This window comes from Moschus berezovskii, chromosome 1 (assembly GCF_049115385.1).
Source record: "Moschus berezovskii isolate FMDL1 chromosome 1, NW_MosBer_1.0, whole genome shotgun sequence".
NCBI lineage: Eukaryota > Metazoa > Chordata > Mammalia > Artiodactyla > Moschidae > Moschus > Moschus berezovskii.
The window spans coordinates 74673596-74691843 of record NC_142460.1 but is presented as its reverse complement, the minus strand read 5'-3'; the positions used below and the strand labels follow the sequence as shown (position 1 = coordinate 74691843).

At 41.9% G+C, this 18248-nt stretch overlaps 1 protein-coding gene across 1 annotated transcript in view; it reads left to right on the top strand.

Moving 5' to 3' along the window:
• The window catches only part of GUCA1C (guanylate cyclase activator 1C), a 39974-nt gene extending 26696 nt beyond the window's left edge, over nucleotides 1-13278 (top strand). Inside the window, 2 exon segments of the mRNA XM_088831631.1 lie at nucleotides 13114-13213; nucleotides 13215-13278. Of these exon segments, the coding sequence (XP_088687757.1) occupies nucleotides 13114-13213; nucleotides 13215-13278 (164 nt within the window).
• Nucleotides 13279-18248: the final 4970 nt, after the last annotated feature.

The window sequence follows — 18248 nt, the reverse complement described above, 5'->3', positions numbered from 1 at the left end:
AATCACACTTCAAGGGTATAAAATGGTCAAGATGAGGGCTTGGGAGGATTATTGGAGAGGATTTCTCATGTAAGAGCCCTCAAGTCAATTGCATGAGGTTTTAAGGAGACCAGTTAAGGTGTGGCTGTGCCCTGGAGTTTAGGGAACTTGCTGTTCCAGTCATACCTGAGAAATCGAAAGAAGCAGACCATGGCAACAGAGTATTGGGGTAAAGTTCAGGATATGTCTGCATTCCTGGAATCTGCTGGGACCAAAAATGCTTGGGCTTTTTCCTTGGATCAGATATGGGCCACCGAGAGAGGAAGCTGGTCGAGAGCTTTCTTGGGTCTTGTCAAGCTGAGTCACTTGGAGAAGCGAGGAATACTCAGGAGAAGAGAGGTGGAGAGTGGTTCTCAGCCAGGAGCAGTTTTACTCTCCTCCCCCAGGGGACAGCTGGCAAAGTCTGGAGAAAATTGATTCTCAACTGGAGAATTGGGGAGGGTGTGGTGCTGCTACTGTCTACTGTTTGGAGACCAGGGATGCTGTCATTCTACCATGCCTAGGACGACACAGGACAAGAAAGAACTGTCGAGTCCAAAATGTCAGTGGTGCAGATGTTTAGAATTGAGTTTCTAAAGAAGGAGCCTCAAGGGCTGGAATCAAAGTGCGTGATTGCATGTCTCGGGAGTTGCAGGAGAGTCTCAGTAATGAACAGGGGGTGGGAGGCTTCAGGGAAAGAATGGGCTTTAAACGTCTGCTATCCAGAGAGCTCTGAAACTGTGAACATGATGGTATCTAACAAGTCAAGGCTCTCTTATTCTCCCTTTATCTCCTCCTCCCTCCTGCTCACACTCGGAGAGGTCAGAGAAAGGGTGTAGCAAGGTGGGGGAGAAACATGTGCTAAAGGAGGAAGGAAAGAAAACAAACCATGCCTCTTTGCCGCACCCCCATGCTTCTCCTAAAAGAAGAGGGAAAACACAAGGCATGCGACAATTCCCTCCAAATTATTATCCCCATAGGCCTCAATCTTCCAGTCAATCCTTCATTCCCACTTATGTTGCCTGGAGTTGGGTGATGGACAAATTCTAAAAATCTCATAATCTCTGCATGTGATTTACGCATGCAGTCGAATATCACTTCAGGATGTGAGAATACTGGATGCCTCGCCAAAGTTTTGAGGCTTCTGGGGTCTCTGTCAAGACAACTGAGAAATCCTAAACTTTCATTTAATAGGAGACTGACTACATGTATCTTAATCATTGCACTAAGTATTATTTAACTGAGATCTCGGCTTGCTAAGACCAAGAGTGGTGCTTTGCCACTGTTAACTGTGATTAACCCTAGGATTTGAGATTAGTAATGTTTGGGAAGCAGCAAAAGAGAATCTTATTTGACATACCTCTAACCGAAATGTTGCCAACAGTTTTTCTAAAGATTCTCCTGTTCAATCAGGATAGTTACATTCAAATTCCCACATGACTAATCCATTCTCTCATTTTATTAATTTCTACATCCAATATGGGTCATTTAATTTAGTCACCTGGGGCAAGAGTCGGGGGAGGGAGAGTGGTTAAATTATTCCTCTAGGAAATCTGGAAATGTCTTTTTCCTTATGTCCCCTGACAGCTTTTATGATGAAAAGATGCTGGCAGACTGAGAGAAATTCAGGATCCTTCCAAGGCATGCATATCTGTCTTCCCAGTTGATAGCTCTGCAAAAGGGCACAAAAAACCCAAACATACCAGTGGCAGAAGCCAGAGAGAAAGCATTAGTTGTTTACAGAACATCTTTTTATGTTCATCATAAGATCAAAGATAAGTCTAAAACTTGAGAAAGCGGTCTTTTCTGGGTCCAGAACCACTATGATATTTTCTCCAGTGGGCTGTTAGTATCTTTTGTTATTTAGTATGTTGAGTGGATCCCTTTGTTCTGTGTAAAACAATACCTTAGACTAAACTCAGTTCATTTAATTTCCAAGTCTCATTACCCAGAACTGACATACAATCTTTTTATTTGTTTTTGAACTGAAAACAGTTTGGATAGCAAACCTGAAATAAACAATTCCTTCAATTTTGTCACACTGAGGTAAGAAATGATGCAAAATGAATTTGCTTCCAGAAGAGTTGAACTTAGATTTAGTTTGCAGAAGGTGCAAGCTTTCAACCGCCAGCAAACTGAGTCCTGAAGAGTTTAACACACTGGTGTTTTGTAAGAGATGTAAACAGTGATAAAATAGCCCTTCACCTCAGGCTCACTTTCCTTATTGTGTAGGAGATAGATGATTTAGACAAAACCATGAACCTTTCAGGAAAATGTACTTGTGATATCACTTCAGTTCAGTTCAGTCGCTCAGTCGTGTCCGACTCTTTGCAACCTCATGAACCGCAGCAGGCCAGGCCTCCCTATCTATCACCAACTGCCGGAGTCCACCCAAACCCATGTCCATGGAGTCGGTGATGCCATCCAACCATCTCATCCTCTGTTGTTCCCTTTTCCTGCCCTCAATCTTTCCCAGCATCAGGGACTTTTCAAATGAGTCAGCTCTTCACATCATGTGGCCAAAGTATTGGAGTTTCAGCTTCAACACTTGGGCTTCATAATTTGACCAGCCAATATTCTGCAGCTGATACAATTTTATTGAATATATACTGACCCCATGGACTGTAGCTCACCATGCTCCTCTGTCCATGGGATTCTCCAGGCAAGAATACTGGAGTGGGTTGCCATGCTCCTCTCCAGGGGATCTTCCCAACCCAAGGATTGAACACAGGTCTCCCAGTTTGCAGGCAGATTTTTTACCGTCTGAGCCACCAGGGAAGCCCATATTGACCATACTATATTCAATGCACAGTGACTGACACTTTGTATATAAATAGTGAAGGGAGATAAAAAGGGGGAAAGTGGGAGAATAGGGCATGAAGGGCTCTCTGCTGTTTGTTTTGGGATATGTTTTACTGCTGAATTTCTTTTTACTGGAGGCTTCTCATCAAATTACAAATAAACAAGTTTTCCCTCCTAACTTCAATTATGCCATCTTCTATCAGATTTTTCCTTCTCCGTGACGATACAGTTCTGGAAAGAGTTGTCCACACTTGCCTCCATTTCTGCTCTTTACGTATTTCTACTGTCTGCTCACTTGTTCATCTGTTCTTTCTGCCCTAAAACCTGGTTTCCTCTTTATCTCAGAAAAGTTGCATTTCTTCAGAGGCAGGAACAAGAAGACACAACACAGACGTTCCAAGAGAAGGGAGGGGGATTACACCAAAGGGATTCAATCAAGGGATGATCTTGAAAAAGTACATTTGGAATTGATGGGGAAACAGTGGAAACAGTGTCAGACTTTATTTTTTGGGCTCCAAAATCACTGCAGATGCTGATTGCCGCCATGAAATTAAAAGACGCTTACTCCTTGGAAGGAAAGTTATGACCAACCTAGATAGCATATTAAAAAGCAGAGACATTACTTGGCCAACCAAGGTCTGTCTAGTCAAGGCTATGGTTTTTCCTGTGGTCATGTATGGATGTGAGAGTTGGACTGTGAAGAAAGCTGAGTGCCGAAGAATTGATGCTTTTGAACTGTGGTGCTGGAGAAGACTCTTGAGAGTCCCTTGGACTGCAAGGAGATCCAGCCAGTCCATACTAAAGGAGATCAGTCCTGGGTGTTCATTGGAAGGGCTGATGCTAAAGCTGAAACTCCAATACTTTGGCCACCTCATGCGATGAGTTGACTCACTGGAAAAGACTCTGATGCTGGGAGGGATTGGGGGCTGGAGAAGGGGACGACAGAATGAGTTGGCTGGATGGCATCACTGACTTGATGGACATGAGTTTGAGTGAACTCCGGGAGTTGGTGACAGGGAGGCCTGGCGTGCTGTGATTCATGGGGTCGCAAAGAGTCAGACACGACTGAGCGACTGAACTGAACCGAACTGAAGAGATTTTAAAAGGGGATCAGGGGAGGGAATAGATATAAGGGATTGAGAACCATGTTTGTCATCATTCCAGAGAATCAACCTACCCACCATAGATCAGTTGTAGTGAACTCTAGAGGGCAATAGAGGCTCATGTTGAATGTAGCAGTTTGTTTGGTCATACGTGGCTGCTGCTTCTGCAGGACATGAGAGGGAGGAGGCTGGGAGAGAGTTCAAATGAAAGCACTGCCATGAGCAAACCAAACATTTGGGCAAGAGTATAATTCTCAGAAAAACAACTTGAAAATGTATCAAGAGCAAAGAGCTTCCTCTTAAGGACCCAGTCCTGCATCTACCTCTTAGTCTCAAGTGAGTATGCTGACTTACCGGTTTACTAAGATCAAAGCAACTTGGTGTCATCACTTTATATAAGTCTACGTGGATGGAGAATAAAGTAAGTCAGTACATGTGAAAGCTGCAAGGAACAGATTCAGATTGCCCAGAGTTGCTGAGGAGGCTAAGTGAAGTTAGAAAAGAACCAGAAAAATGGAAAGAGGAGGACCTGATGAGGCCAGTGAAAAACTTGATTTGAAATATGTACCTGAAATGGTAATCATCAAGTGGGAGAAATGCTGGAGATTGCTTTTTGTTTTAGACTTTAATCCTAGAAGTGCTGCAGGGTGGCAGGGATTGGAGTAGAGAGGGATATACCATTCAACTCACGGTCAAAATCGTTGATCAAAGGGTAAGTATTCTGAAAGTAGATGGAACATCATGAATACTTAAGACTTAGCATCATAAGTGAATTTCAAAAGGACAGGTCAAGAACATTTGAAAATATCCATGACTCCTGATTGTAGTGCTGGCGAGGGGTGGAGGGGGTGTAGGAAAAAGTGACTTCCCATAGAGAAGTATGAGAAGATGGTGGTATCCTTAAGAAGAGGCTCAGTTTGAAGAGACAGATAACATGTTCCAGAAAACAGAAAATTATGCAGGAGTCATTTACATTTATGTAGTCTCCTCAAGAACAAAGAAACCAGTAAAATGGGGAGTGTAGTTGGAAAGGGTCTAGAAATAGAGTTGAGTTGAAAAACAATGTAAATCTAGAAGAGAGAAGATGTTGGGCTCAGGGAATAACTGAATTCACCTGCAATTAGGGAACTGGGATTTTTGACCTGTAGCAGTAACTCAGAAGAAAGGGGATATTTTCTGATTTCTGGAACAGCTTACAGAATTAATAACATCATTTATTCAGATATAAAAACTCATATCTTAAATATCATTGGCTTTTATAAAATGAAAATACCAAACTAGTCGCACTTTGTAATAACAATGAGAACCACTCTTTCTTGGCAAATGCATATACAGAATTAAAACTGATAGAATTTGCTTTTATTTGGAAATTATTGGAGGTGGTTGTATCATCTCAAGGGACAGCTGGGCCATTCCATGAATCAAGATAAAAGTGCTAAAATTGTTGTACAATGATAGCCCAGGACAAGGAAGAGAAAGTAATGAAGACATATGGTTGATGTTTGTGGAAATATAAAAGGATTTTGCCAGAATTTGACAGAGGAGGATACAGTGTTTCACTCACACCTAAAGGGGAAATGTGTGTCACAGATGAAAATATCTATTTGCATTTTTATAAATTATATATATCTCAACACTTTTTGTTATCATTGTTATAAAAACATTGGTGTTGGTAGAAATGGAGATATTTAAATGTAGCAGAATAGTGTTGACCATGTGCCAACGTATCTTTGTTGCTTTTTATTTTGAGAAATCAGAAAAACACAGCATTTGTATCTGATCCAATGTATATTGAGGCCAAAGATAAGAAGACTCCAGCACACCCAGATACAACCAAAACAAAAAACTTCAGGGATGTATATGAAAAATCACAATTTGACTGAAAATTGCAAAAGGATGAACAACATCAATTCTGCTGGAACAGAAAAATACAGAATAGCTATTTTTAATTCCAGACATAATTATCATGGTAGTTAGCAAATCAAAGTTAGATCAAAAGAGAGGTATAGGTTTAGTGCTAAGAAAATAAAGCAACAAAGAGCAATAAGCTCCATGAGGGCAAGAGGTATTTCTGGCTTTTATGTACTTTGGTGTTTCTTGTGCTCTCACACTTTCTAGCGCATAATAGGTTCATTGCAGTAATGAAATTAAAAGATGCTTACTCCTTGGAAGGAAAGTTATGACCAACCTAGACAGCATATTAAAAAGCAGAGACGTTACTTGGCCAACAAAGGTCCGTCTAGTCAAGGCTATGGTTTTTCCAGTAGTCATATATGGATGTGAGAGTTGGACTGTAAAGAAAGCTGAGTGCCGAAGAATTGATGTTTTTGAAGTGTGGTATTGGAGAAGACTCTTGAGAGTCCCTTGGACTGCAAGGACATCCAACCAGTCCATCCTAAAGGAGATCAGTCCTGGGTGTTCATTGGAAGGACTGATGTTGAAGCTGAGACTCCAATACTTTGGCCACCTGACGCGAAGAGCTGACTCATTGGAAAAGACCCTGATGATGGGAAAGATTGAGAGCAGGAGGAGAAAGGGATGACAGAGGATGAGATGGTTGGATGTCATCTCCTACTTGATGGACATGGGTTTGGGTGTGGACTCCAAGAGTTGGTGATGGACAGGTAGGACTTGAGGTTCATGGGGTCACAAAGAGTCGGACACGAATGAGCAACTGAACTGAACTGAATAGATTCTCCATAAATAGTTGTATAATGAGTATCTGATAAGATGTCATGGAAAACAAAGAAAGAAAGAACGAGTAAGCACAGTAAGCATTGCTATCTGTAGGAAGAAAGTCATCTAAGAGACAAGTTTGGAAATGAACATACATGAAAATGGCTTTGTTTAGTCACCAAGTTGTGTCCAACTCTTCTGCGACCCCATGGACTGTAGCCCCGTCAGGCTCCTCTGTCCATGGAATTCTCCAGGCAAGAATATTGGAATGGGTTGCCATTGTCTTCTCCAGGGGATCTACCCAATCCAGGGATTGAACCAGAGTCTCCTGCATGGCAGGCGGATTCTTTATAGTTGAGCCACCTGGGAAGCCCAAATATGCATTACAAATGTCATAAGATATAAATACGGATCTATTCAGTTCAGTTCAGTCACTCAATCGTGTTCGACTCTGCAACCCCATGAATCACAGCACTCCAGTTCTCCCTGTCTATCACTAACTCCCAGAGTTCACTCAAACTCATGTCCATAGAGTTGGTGATTCCATCCAGCCATCTCATCCTCTGTCATCCCTTTCTCCTCCTGCCCCCAATCCCTCCCAGCAACAGAGTCTTTTCCAGTGAGTCAATTCTTCGCATGAAGTGGCCAAAGTATTGGAGTTTCAGCATCAGTCCTTCCAGTGAACACCCAGGACTGATCTCCTTTAGAATGGACTGGTTGGATCTCCTTGCAGTCCAAGGGACTCTCAAGAGTCCTGACCTCGGGCATGGGGTAGCTCCTCTCGGCTGCCACCCCTGGCCTCGGTCTGACTGGGCGAGGGAGGAAGAAGAAGTGAAGTCGCTCAATCATGTCCGACTCTTTGCGACCCCATTGACTGTAGCCCACCAGGCTCCTCCATCCATGGGATTCTCCAGGCAAGAATACTGGAGTCGGTTGCCATTTCCTGCTCCAGGGGATCTTCCCAACCCAGGGATCAAACCGAGTTCTCCCGCATTGCAGGCAGACGCTTTAACCTCTGAGCCACCAGGGAAGCCCAAACTTAACTGCCAGGGAAAGTATTAACAGCCGTGAGGCACAGAGAGAGGTTAACAGTGGATTCTTTCTTTCATTACACTTCTCTCTAGTGTTTTTGTGGTTTTTTACTATGAGTATGTATCACGGTTATTATTCAACAAATTAGCTTATTCTTATATTATGAACAAAAGCATTTAGGAAAGGAGATTTTGAAGGGAATCACAAAGACAGAAAACTGAAGCTCAACATTCAATATCACTGAAGAATGAGAACAGAAGGGACAGCAAGCCAAGTCAGGATAAATGATCAAGCGTGGAATTCTGCAGCCTTTACTTCGGGAAGAACACCGATCGGCATGCTACCATGTGCCTCTTAGGACTCATTCTTGACATGATTTAGGAAGATTTATAGGCACTTGTCCACAACCACAAGTGCAGAAACTGCCCAGACAACAAAGTACCAAATAGCCCACGGATAAAGGAGACTTAAGTGGCTAATAATAAACTGTGAAAGTGAAAAGAAACGGAATGAAGCCAAGAGAAAATGAGAGGGTGATTATTAAGGAGGTAATTTGGGATAAAAGAAAACAGGGACAGAACATGAAGACCTTTCATTGAGTGACTAACCATAAAGACCAATTTCTAGACTGGAACGCTGGAATCAAACTGGGAAACTGGGAACTACCAGGAAATAATAGGGAAATCAAGTTTCCTTATATGAGACAAAAAATTGCAGCTTTTTAATAACACTCAGCTTTAAAATACTACTGAATGCTTCTAGTGCCACCTTGCTAACGAATACAGAACTTGTGTCACTTAAAATCCTGCATCCTCCCTTGAAAATCTGGTCATTCTTACCTCCTGAGACTCTGGAATTCCATCTTTGCTAATTTCCCAGCCCCAGCACAAAATTTCATGTTCTTATTAGAAAGAATTGAAAAGCAATTCCTTGACACTGGTTGGTTTCTTTTCTAACCAACCTGACTTCTTTAGAGAAAAAAAAAAATGCTAATGGGGGCATACTCAGTACAGTTTTATATTTTGGAAGGACGAGGCAATTTTGGGTTTATAGACACTGAAGATATTAGTGGGAAGAAAGACATGATCCAGAAATATCAGCAGAACTACCAGATTCCAGAAACAAAACTAAATATTCATGGGTCACTATCCTATCACCAATAAAACCATTGAACTTGGTCATGAGTGATGATGGAAAAGCACCTGTAATACTCACCTTAAGTGTCCCAAACAGCCCTATTTAATGTGGCTATACATTCTGTGTATTATGTATATTTCAATATATAAAAATTGTGCAATTTCTGAATTAAATGCCACAAAGATTAATATGTTTCCAAATAGAAAAAAAAAAAAGCTCAAAGCTTTATTTTAGGTCCTGAGTCCCATGAGCTCTGGCTTGGTCATTTCTCATCAACTTAGACTCTTGACTGGTTGATCTTTTGATAGGAAATTTCTGGACCTGCACAGGCAATACTTTCCAGGGAGACACAGAGCCATCCTTTTACTTTGGGCATAAATCCACAGACAAATCAAAGAGGACCAGGAAGTAATGTTTAAGAATATCAGATAAAGGAAAGCAATTCATCAGCTGAGGTTTTCTGAGCACCTCCCATCTTCGCAGCCCTGGTTGGCCATGCTGTTGGAGCCATGCAGTGGAGGAAATGGCAACTGTAGTAAGGCCTGATGAATGTCTCAGTGCTCAGTCTTAGGAGGAAAAGAGTGAGGAAAACGTCACAATAAGTATGTTAGAAATAGTAAATATTATTTAAGTTGCTTTTGGTAGAGGTTGATTTGGAAGGGAGAATGTTTTTGGTAAGTGGGTTGCTGCTACTGCTAAGTCACTTCAGTCGTGTCCGACTCTGTGTGACCCCATAGACGGAAGCCCACCAGGCTCCCCCGTCCCTGGGATTCTCCAGGCAAGAACACTGGAGTGGGTTGCCATTTCCTTCTCCAATGTGTGAAAAGTGAAAGTGAAGTCACTCAGTCGTGTCCGACCCTTAGTGACCCCACGGACTGCAGCCCACCAGGCTCCTCCATCCATGGGATTTTCTAGGCAAGAGTACTGGAGTGGCTTGCCATTGCCTTCCCCCAGGTAAGTGGGTTAGATAACATGAAAAAAGCAAATATGCAGAATTCATAGGTATTTTGAAAATCATAACAGCAGTGAAAAATTCCATCTTAAGAGTAAATCTTAAAAGTTGTGACAAAAAAATTGTAACTATGTAAGGTGATAGGTATTGACTAAACTTACTTTGTTACATCAAGTTATGTTGCACTACTTAAGGTAATATGTCAGTTACACTGCAAATTTTTAAAATTCCATCTTTTTTCTCATTTCCACATCAGTAACTTGCATGGCTTTTTAACACATGCTACTATATCCTGTGTTTAGTTGCTCAGTCTTGTTCGACTTTGCGACCTCATGGCTGCTTCTATTGCCTACAGTGATAATGGAGAAGTGTTATTACAATTGAATGGTCAAAACAGATTTGACTCCCTTATCTCCACTCCCATCTCTCTTGTGGTCATACTGAGCCCCTAGAAATCTGAAAATTCTTTTGGGTTGTAAACCTAGCAGCTGTGTTTTCCCTTTGCAAAGGAAACATTCTTATTTATGGCCCCCTGCGCTAACTACAGCGTGTGACTTTCCCCACTGCACACTTACTTCTCCTTTTGAGTGTCAGATTTCTCTCCTTTTCTTTGGTTTGTTCCACAGTTGCACTTTCCTGGGATGCATAGGGAATTCTGATCCTACCTGCTGTTACTGGGATTTTGCACAGACTTCTTTGGCATAAGAAAACATAAAGGAACAAAGATTAGATTTCTCTCTTTAAAGAAATCTTATTTTGCCATGGAAACCAAAAGGAAAGGATATTATAAGAATGTGATTTATGCTTGTTTGTATTTGGGCCACAATTGTGGTCATTAGATATTTGTCTTCATCCATTAAAGGACAGGTACAGTTGGTGATGGACAGAGAGGGGTGGCATTCTGCGGTCCATGGGGTCGCAAAGAGTCAGACACAACTGAGCTACTGAACTGAACAGTTAAACACTTGCATTCAATTGCTGCTGATTTTCTGCCTCAGGTGCATATTACTCAATGTAACTTCACTTGACTTTGACTGACCTCCCACCAAGACACACAGTCTATTAAGTACAGTCTCCTTGAGATTTAGGAATTCATCTGTGCTTTTCAACCTGAGTATACCCATTAGTCGGAGAAGGCAATGGCAAGCCACTCCAGTACTCTTGCCTAGAAAATCCCATGGGTGGAGGAGCCTGGTAGGCTGCAGTCCGTGGGGTCGCTAAGGGTCGGACATGACTGAGCGACTTCACTTTCACACATTGGAGAAGGAAATGGCAACCCACTCCAGTGTTCTTGCCTGGAGAATCCCAGGGACGGGGGAGCCTGGTGGGCTTCCGTCTATGGGGTCACACAGAGTCGGACACGACTGAAGTGACTTAGCAGCAGCAGCATACCCATTAGTATAATCCAAATGACTTAAGTTGACAGAGAACACTTCCTCTACCCCCCACCACTCAGTGTTGACGTGGGCTGAGTGTTGTGGAAAACACAGCAGCTGGTACACATGGGTACAAGTCAATAGTTTTATAGCTAAACTGGAAAAGCTGGTCAGCGTAGACCTAAGGCTTAAGACAAGGTGACACAATGAGAAATATAAAATTAGAAAAAGAGAGAACTACAGAACTAGTGAATGAATAACGTTTGCCCTTCTGCAAAGCTTTGGATAGTCCTTGAAGTCATTTTCTCAAGGAGAAGAATGTTAAAAAACAGCCTTGCAAACAGTTGTTTCCTTCTGATTTTAGAAATCAGCAGTTTTCATGCCCCTATGATTTGGCCATATCTTCAAGATTCAGTTCAGTTCACTTTAGTCGCTCAGTCATGTCTGACTCTTTGTGACCCCCTGGACTGCAGCACACCAGACCTCCCTGTCCATAACCAACTCCCAGAGTCTACCCAAACTCATGTCCATTGAGTCAGTGATGCCATCCAACCATCTCATCCTCTGTCATCCCCTTCTCCTCCTGCCCTCAATCTTTCCCAGCATCAGGGTCTTTTCCAATGAGTCAACTCTTCACATCAGGTGGCCAAAGTATTGGAGTTTCAGCTTCAACATCAGTCCTTCCAATGAACACCCACAACTGATCTCCTTTAGGATGGACTGGTTGGATGTCCTTGCAGTCCAAGGGACTCTCAAGAGTCTTCTCCAACACCACAGCTCAAAAGCATCAATTCTTTGGCACTCAACTTTCTTTACAGTCCAACTCTCATATCCATACATGACCACGGGAAAAACAATAGCCTTGACTAGATGGACCTTTGTTGGCAAAGTAACGTCTCTGGCTTTTTAATATACTGTCCAGGTTGATCATAACTTCCCTTCCAAGGATTAAGCATTTTATAATTTCATGGCTGCAATCACCATCTGCAGTGATTTTGGAGCCCCAAAAAGTAGTCTGACACTGTTTCCACTGTTTCCCCATCTATTTGCCATGAAGTGATGGGACCAGATGCCATGATCTTCGTTTTCTGAATGTTGAGCTTCAAGCCAACTTTTTCACTCTCCTCTTTCACTTTCCTCAAGAGGCTTTGAGTTCCTCTTCACTTTCTGCCATAAGGGTGGTGTCATCTGCATATCTGAGGTTATTGATATTTCTCCTGGCAATCTGGATTCCAGCTTGTGCTTCTTCCAGCCCAGCGTTCCTCATGATGTACTCTGCATATAAGTTAAATAATCACGGTGACAATATACAGCCTTGACGTACTCCTTTTCCTATTTGGAACCAGTCTGTTGTTCCATGTCCAGTTCTGACTGTTGCTTCCTGACCTGCATACAGGTTTCTCAAGAGGCAGGTCAGGTGGTCTGGTATTCCCATCTCTTTCAGAATTTTCCACAGTTCATTGTGATCCACACAGTCAAAGGCTTTGGCATAGTCAATGAAGCAGAAATAGATGTTTTTCTGGAACTCTCTTGCTTTCTCCATGATCCAGCAGATGTTGGCAATTTGATCTCTGGTTCCTCTGCCTTTTCTAAATCCAGCTTGAACATCTGGAAGTTCATGGTTCATGTATTGCTGAAGCCTGGCTTGGAGAATTTTGAGCATGACTTTGCTAGCGTGTGAGATGAGTGCAATTGTGCAGTAGTTTGAGCATTCTTTGGCATTGCCTTTCTTCAGGATTGAAGGTCAAATAATCAATACTGTATAGAGATGTTAAAAATTTATGTGTGAACACAGGTATTATACATTACCTGATGTTCTCAACTTGAAAAGAGATTGTCACCTGTATTTTCAACTAACCACCCTAGCATTGAATGTTTTCTATGGAAGGATATTCAAGGAATTAAGAGTCTGAGATGAAAGGATCTAAGAATACCAATAAAAATGCCAGTGAATATATTGTATGTTAGTGAGTGGTGTAGACAAAGCCTTTTGCTAATTGTTCTTATTTTCTGGGAGAATTGATGTTAGAAGGATTTATCAATGGCACAGAAATAGATCAGGGCCTTCTGGAAATTGTTTCCAAGAGCTTCGACTTCTCTAATGTATGGAAAGTAATCTGGTGGGAAATAGCCAGACACTGGAGAAAGGCTTCTTCTAAACCAACTAACAAGAATGGTGTAGGGACAGTGAAAGTCGAGAAGCTGTGGAATGGATGCAAAGCAAAGCACTCAGCTTTCGGTGGATTGAAAATTTTCAGTGGAGAAGAAATGTGACTTTCTGCATGTACCTGCTATTGATTACATGTTTTTATTATCATTGGTATCCGCTTATGAATACCCTACTTAAGTTCCACAGAGTCCTCTCATAAAGATCCTAAAAAGAAGCACTGTTGCTTCTGTTTATACATCAGTCCTCTGTACACATATTAGAACAGGATTAAACTGAAGGATTGCCTCCATGGCTATCAGTGCCAACTAGAGCTTGCATGTATGTTTTCTTGCCCACCTAAATTAGTCTGCATCTTATAGAACTGGATTATTCAGACAATGTCTCGACAATTTAACATTCTTAGATTAAGCATGCATTTGACAAATGTATCTGCTGCCTCCTGGCTCTTGTTGCATTTGTGTATTATAAATGACTGAGTTCTGGTCTGTTGAAAAACTTTTTTTTCTGCCCTTCTTTCTTAGTGCTTACCCTGAATGCTGTCTTGAATCAGTAATAATGTTCTGCTCCAAAGGAAAAGTCTTAAACTATGTAGTAAAAGGAGAACATTTCCGACTGGGCAATGAGAATGTTTCCATCTGATTTGTTATAAATCTGGGTCCAGTTGTGCATGAAAATTCGATGCATCATCTGTAATTATTATGCCAGTTGGAGGTTTGATCAGAACAGCAGACAGCCAGGCTATGCAACAACAAGCACTTGACATTTTAAATGGTCCTGACATTATAGCTCTGACATTTCATTTTTTATATCCTTTTCCCAAAAATGAAATGATGAATGGGATTTCTTGATGGGTTAGAACTTTTAAAGTTTTGGGTTCTATATCACAGGCCTATTAGTACCTCTGTCAATGCCAGGCTATGCAAGCAGTGGAGGTTGAAGAGCAGATGTGAGCTGTCTTTATGTTAAAAGCTTCCTAATTACTCTTTCATATTCAAATTTGGGTTAAAAACACACAAACTACAAGGAGTGGACTGTCCCTGTCTCCCTGTATTTACAGATGTGGATCAAGTATAGAGAGGGATAGGTGAGGCGCACACGGCAATAGAAATGAAGTATAAATGGAGGTGGGAAGACTTAGGGAAACAAATTGATGAAGATGCAGTTGAAGGTTATAATAGTTGCAGGTAGAAATATTCTGAGTGAGTGATAGTCGCTCAATTGTGTCTGACTCTTTGTGACCCCAGGGACTGTAGCCTGTCAGGCTCCCCTGTCCATGGAATTCTCCAGGCAAGAATACTGGAGTGGGTTTTCTAGGATCTTCAAAAGATTGAGATTTACAAAATACATAATGTAATGTGAAATACGTTGAAGTGGAATGATCACAGACAAAGCAAGGCAAGAAAAATCATTGCAGCTGTAATGCCACAAAATCCTGCTCATTTGCGATAGTAAGCTACGCGCTGGACTCTGAGCTTCCTAGCAGTAGAAGTGAAAAGAAAACATCATTACAGTCTTACCCAGCAGCAGCCCCATCCCAGCAGTGGCAGTTGATTTAATTTTTTCAACCACATTCCTCTGAGGCAACCAATGTCCTTTCCACATAAAACTGGGTTCCAGTTCCCATTTCCAAGCTTCTATGTTCTAATAACCTCAGTCTCTTCCTTTTGTTTCCCTTGCCTAGGATGGGAGCTGCTCCTTGCCATTTCTGTTACTTCAGTGTCTTGCTTGACTTTTCCAGTCCTCCAATGTCCTCTTAACCAATTATTTGTATTATATAGAATTTAAAATATTTTGTGCGTGTGTGTGTATGCGTGCTCAGTCATGTGCAACTCTTTGTGACCTCACAGACTGCAGCATCCCAGGTTCCTCTGTCCATGGGATTTCCCAGGCAAGAATACTGGAGTGGGTTGCCAATTCCTCCTCCAGGGCATCTTCCCAACCCAGAGAATCGAACTTGAATCTCCTGCATTGCCAGGTGGATTCTTTACCACTGTGACACCTGGGAAGCCCTTTTCTCTATATATACTGAGTCCTTACTATAGAATTGGCTGAGTGGGCTCATTTAATACTGACTGCCCAGTGATGTGGCTGTTATCCCTGCTTTATGCCTGGTAGCTGAGACTCAAAGAAGTGGTATCATTTTCCCAGATAGCTGCCTGGTAGTAGCATATGATCCAGGTTGAGCATAACAGAGAAATAACTAGCAACAGAACAATGTAGTCAGTAGGACCCCAGCCTGGCATCAGAATAAAATATGGAAAGATGGGTTTTGGAGCTGAGGGTTTATAGCTTAATTATCAACACAGATATAATAGACAGGGTGAGCCAATTAGACCTTAAGGAAAACCCCCTACCCATAGAGACCCTAAGAACATCCGTGCTCTGCTTTATCCCAGGTCCCGTCTCCCACTTTATGTTTTGAACCCTGTAGTTCTCAGGTGGCTTCCCAGGCTCCAGCCTCCCTGTTTCCTCCTACCTGGATGACGCTCTTCCACTCATCACCCTCTTTGGAACCATGACTGCTTTGTCTAGTTTACCAGGCTTGCTTTCAGTTTTTTCCTTGGATGCTGCCTGTTAGGTTTCTAAGCTCTGTTCCATCACTATACCCAACATTCACTCCAGGTCTGCTTCTTCTCAAGTTGACCCACAGCTTATGGAAAAGGTGAGAGCAGTACCCATTCTCCTTCCAAAGTATAGCTTTGCTCATATGTGAGCATAGCAGACAGAGCACACGCTTGTCAGATTCTTAGGAAAATGGGTTTGTGGGTGCAGCTGAAGGATGTGAAAATGCTAGTTGCTTGTCATAAGAGAACACATCATAAAGTAATGTCTACTGCATAGGTTTGCTAAGGGTGGTCCTAAGGAGATGAGATGAAATCTAGGCACACAAGGATTTAGATTAAATCATGTATAGGTGAGGTAGAAAAAGAGGCTGGAAAAACAGAAACATATTATTTCCTTTGGGACTCTTAATACCACATTCCTCCAAAGTCCTATTCTTCATCATTTCTTCTGCAACTTAACATTGAGATACTGAGTCCAAGGAAATAGTCCGAACTGAAATATGAAGTCATATTACTTTACTTTAAAATATCTCATTCATTAAATTTAAATTCATCCTTTAGATAAGCTTTAATCAGAGACTTCTGTCTAATGATTTTTTTAATTTTGAATTTTTATTGTATTTATCAGAATTTCTCAGTTCCTGCTCCCCACCCCTCAGTGGTTTTTACAGTAAAATTTCAAGCAAAGAATTCCATGACAAGTCAAGCCTTGTTTGTGAAGAACTTCAGTGCTATTGCTGCTGCTAAGTCGCTTCAGTCGTGTCCAACTCTGTGCTACCCCATAGACGGCCGCCCACCAGGCTCCCCCGTCCCTGGAATTCCCCAGGCAAGAACATCATTAACTTTTAATTAAATGGGATGACAGCCTCAGAAATCATCAAAGGGCAGTAGCCCAACCAGAATTACAGCCATCTAACGAGATCCTAGGTCTTCCAATATATTTTCCTCTTAAAAAAATAATTCCTTGGCATTTTTGAAGGACAGATACACTATTTTAAGAAAGATGAAAAACATTAAAAGATCTAATTTTTACCCTATAAAAGGACCCCTCACCTTAAAGAAGGCTGCAATCCTATAACTCACATCTCTCTATGTAGTTGAAGACTCACCAGAAGGAAAATGGCCTGATTCTTTGGCTCAGTATCAACAAAGAAAGGAAGTGAAAAGGGAAAACAGATTGAGTGGCAGCTGGTCCAGGGTGACAACAGGTTCAAATGCAATTTCTTTCTCCTTGTCAGAGGCTTGTGTCTACTGTTCCTTGTTTTGGTTATTTCTGGCAGAGAGAGGACATTCTCCCTAGAGGAGCAGTTACTGGCCTGGAACTGAGGTTTAAAGTACAAGAGTAGGCTGTAGAGGGCTCAGGAGAGTGGGTTGTTGTTTAGTTGCTAAGTCCTGTCCAACTCCTTAGCAACCCCTTAGACTGTAACCCACCAAGCTCCTTTAGGTGGGGCAAATATTCCCTTCATTTTTCTTTCCAAAATGTTTTGGAATAAATTTAATGGGGGAATAAATGAGAAAATATGGTTTGTTTAAAATTTATGTCTGAGAGGCAAATGAAGAAGCCTAAAGGAAGGTTTGCCGCGTTAAAGAAACCAATAGGAAAGAGCCTGCTTTCTCTACTCCCTTCCTGCCCACCCCTCCACCCCCCGCCAACAAATTCATATTAAAATAACCTTTAAAAATGAAAACGAAATACAGGAAAGTCCTGACATTTAAAATCAAGCTAGGGTCTTATGTTTTCAAAAACCTAAATCATTAAAACAGTGTGGCCAGGGAATATCTTTCTCAATATTGAGAGTCTGTGAGGACAGTCATAGGTAGGCAAAACTTGGATATTCATATGAAACCCAGGGAATGCCAAGTTTAGTAGGATGACTGACAACATTGAGAAAAATATTTCAGGAGGCAGAATGGCTTGGCAGAAAGAGCACTGGACTAAGACCTGGATTCTTATGACATTGGGCGGGTCATTTATCCCTCAGTGGCTTAGTCCCCTCTGCTCACAAAGGGGTGTAGGTGGGGGGCAAACCTCTGAAGTCCCACCTCTAGTTTTCTATGATTCCCTGAAGCTTTCATAATCCTGGGAATGACACCTCAGTCCTTCAAAATGATTAGTTGTTTAGAAACACAATTTAGGAAGACTTGTTTGACACAAATCTCAGGAAGCCCAGATCATTTTAGGCTCAATGGCCAATGAGTTTCAGGTTGCTACCCATGGGCTCTGTTTCCAGTTATTGCTTTTTGTCCTATCTCTCATTCTGAGATCCTCTCCGTGAATGGAAAGGAGGGCCAGTGACAGGCTGCCTACACAGAAGTCACCTGCATGCCTTTTCCAAAATAAGTGATATCCCTGGTGATTCTAACCCATGACCAGGTATGGAAGCCACAACTGCTCACATCTGAGAGACCCGACCCCAG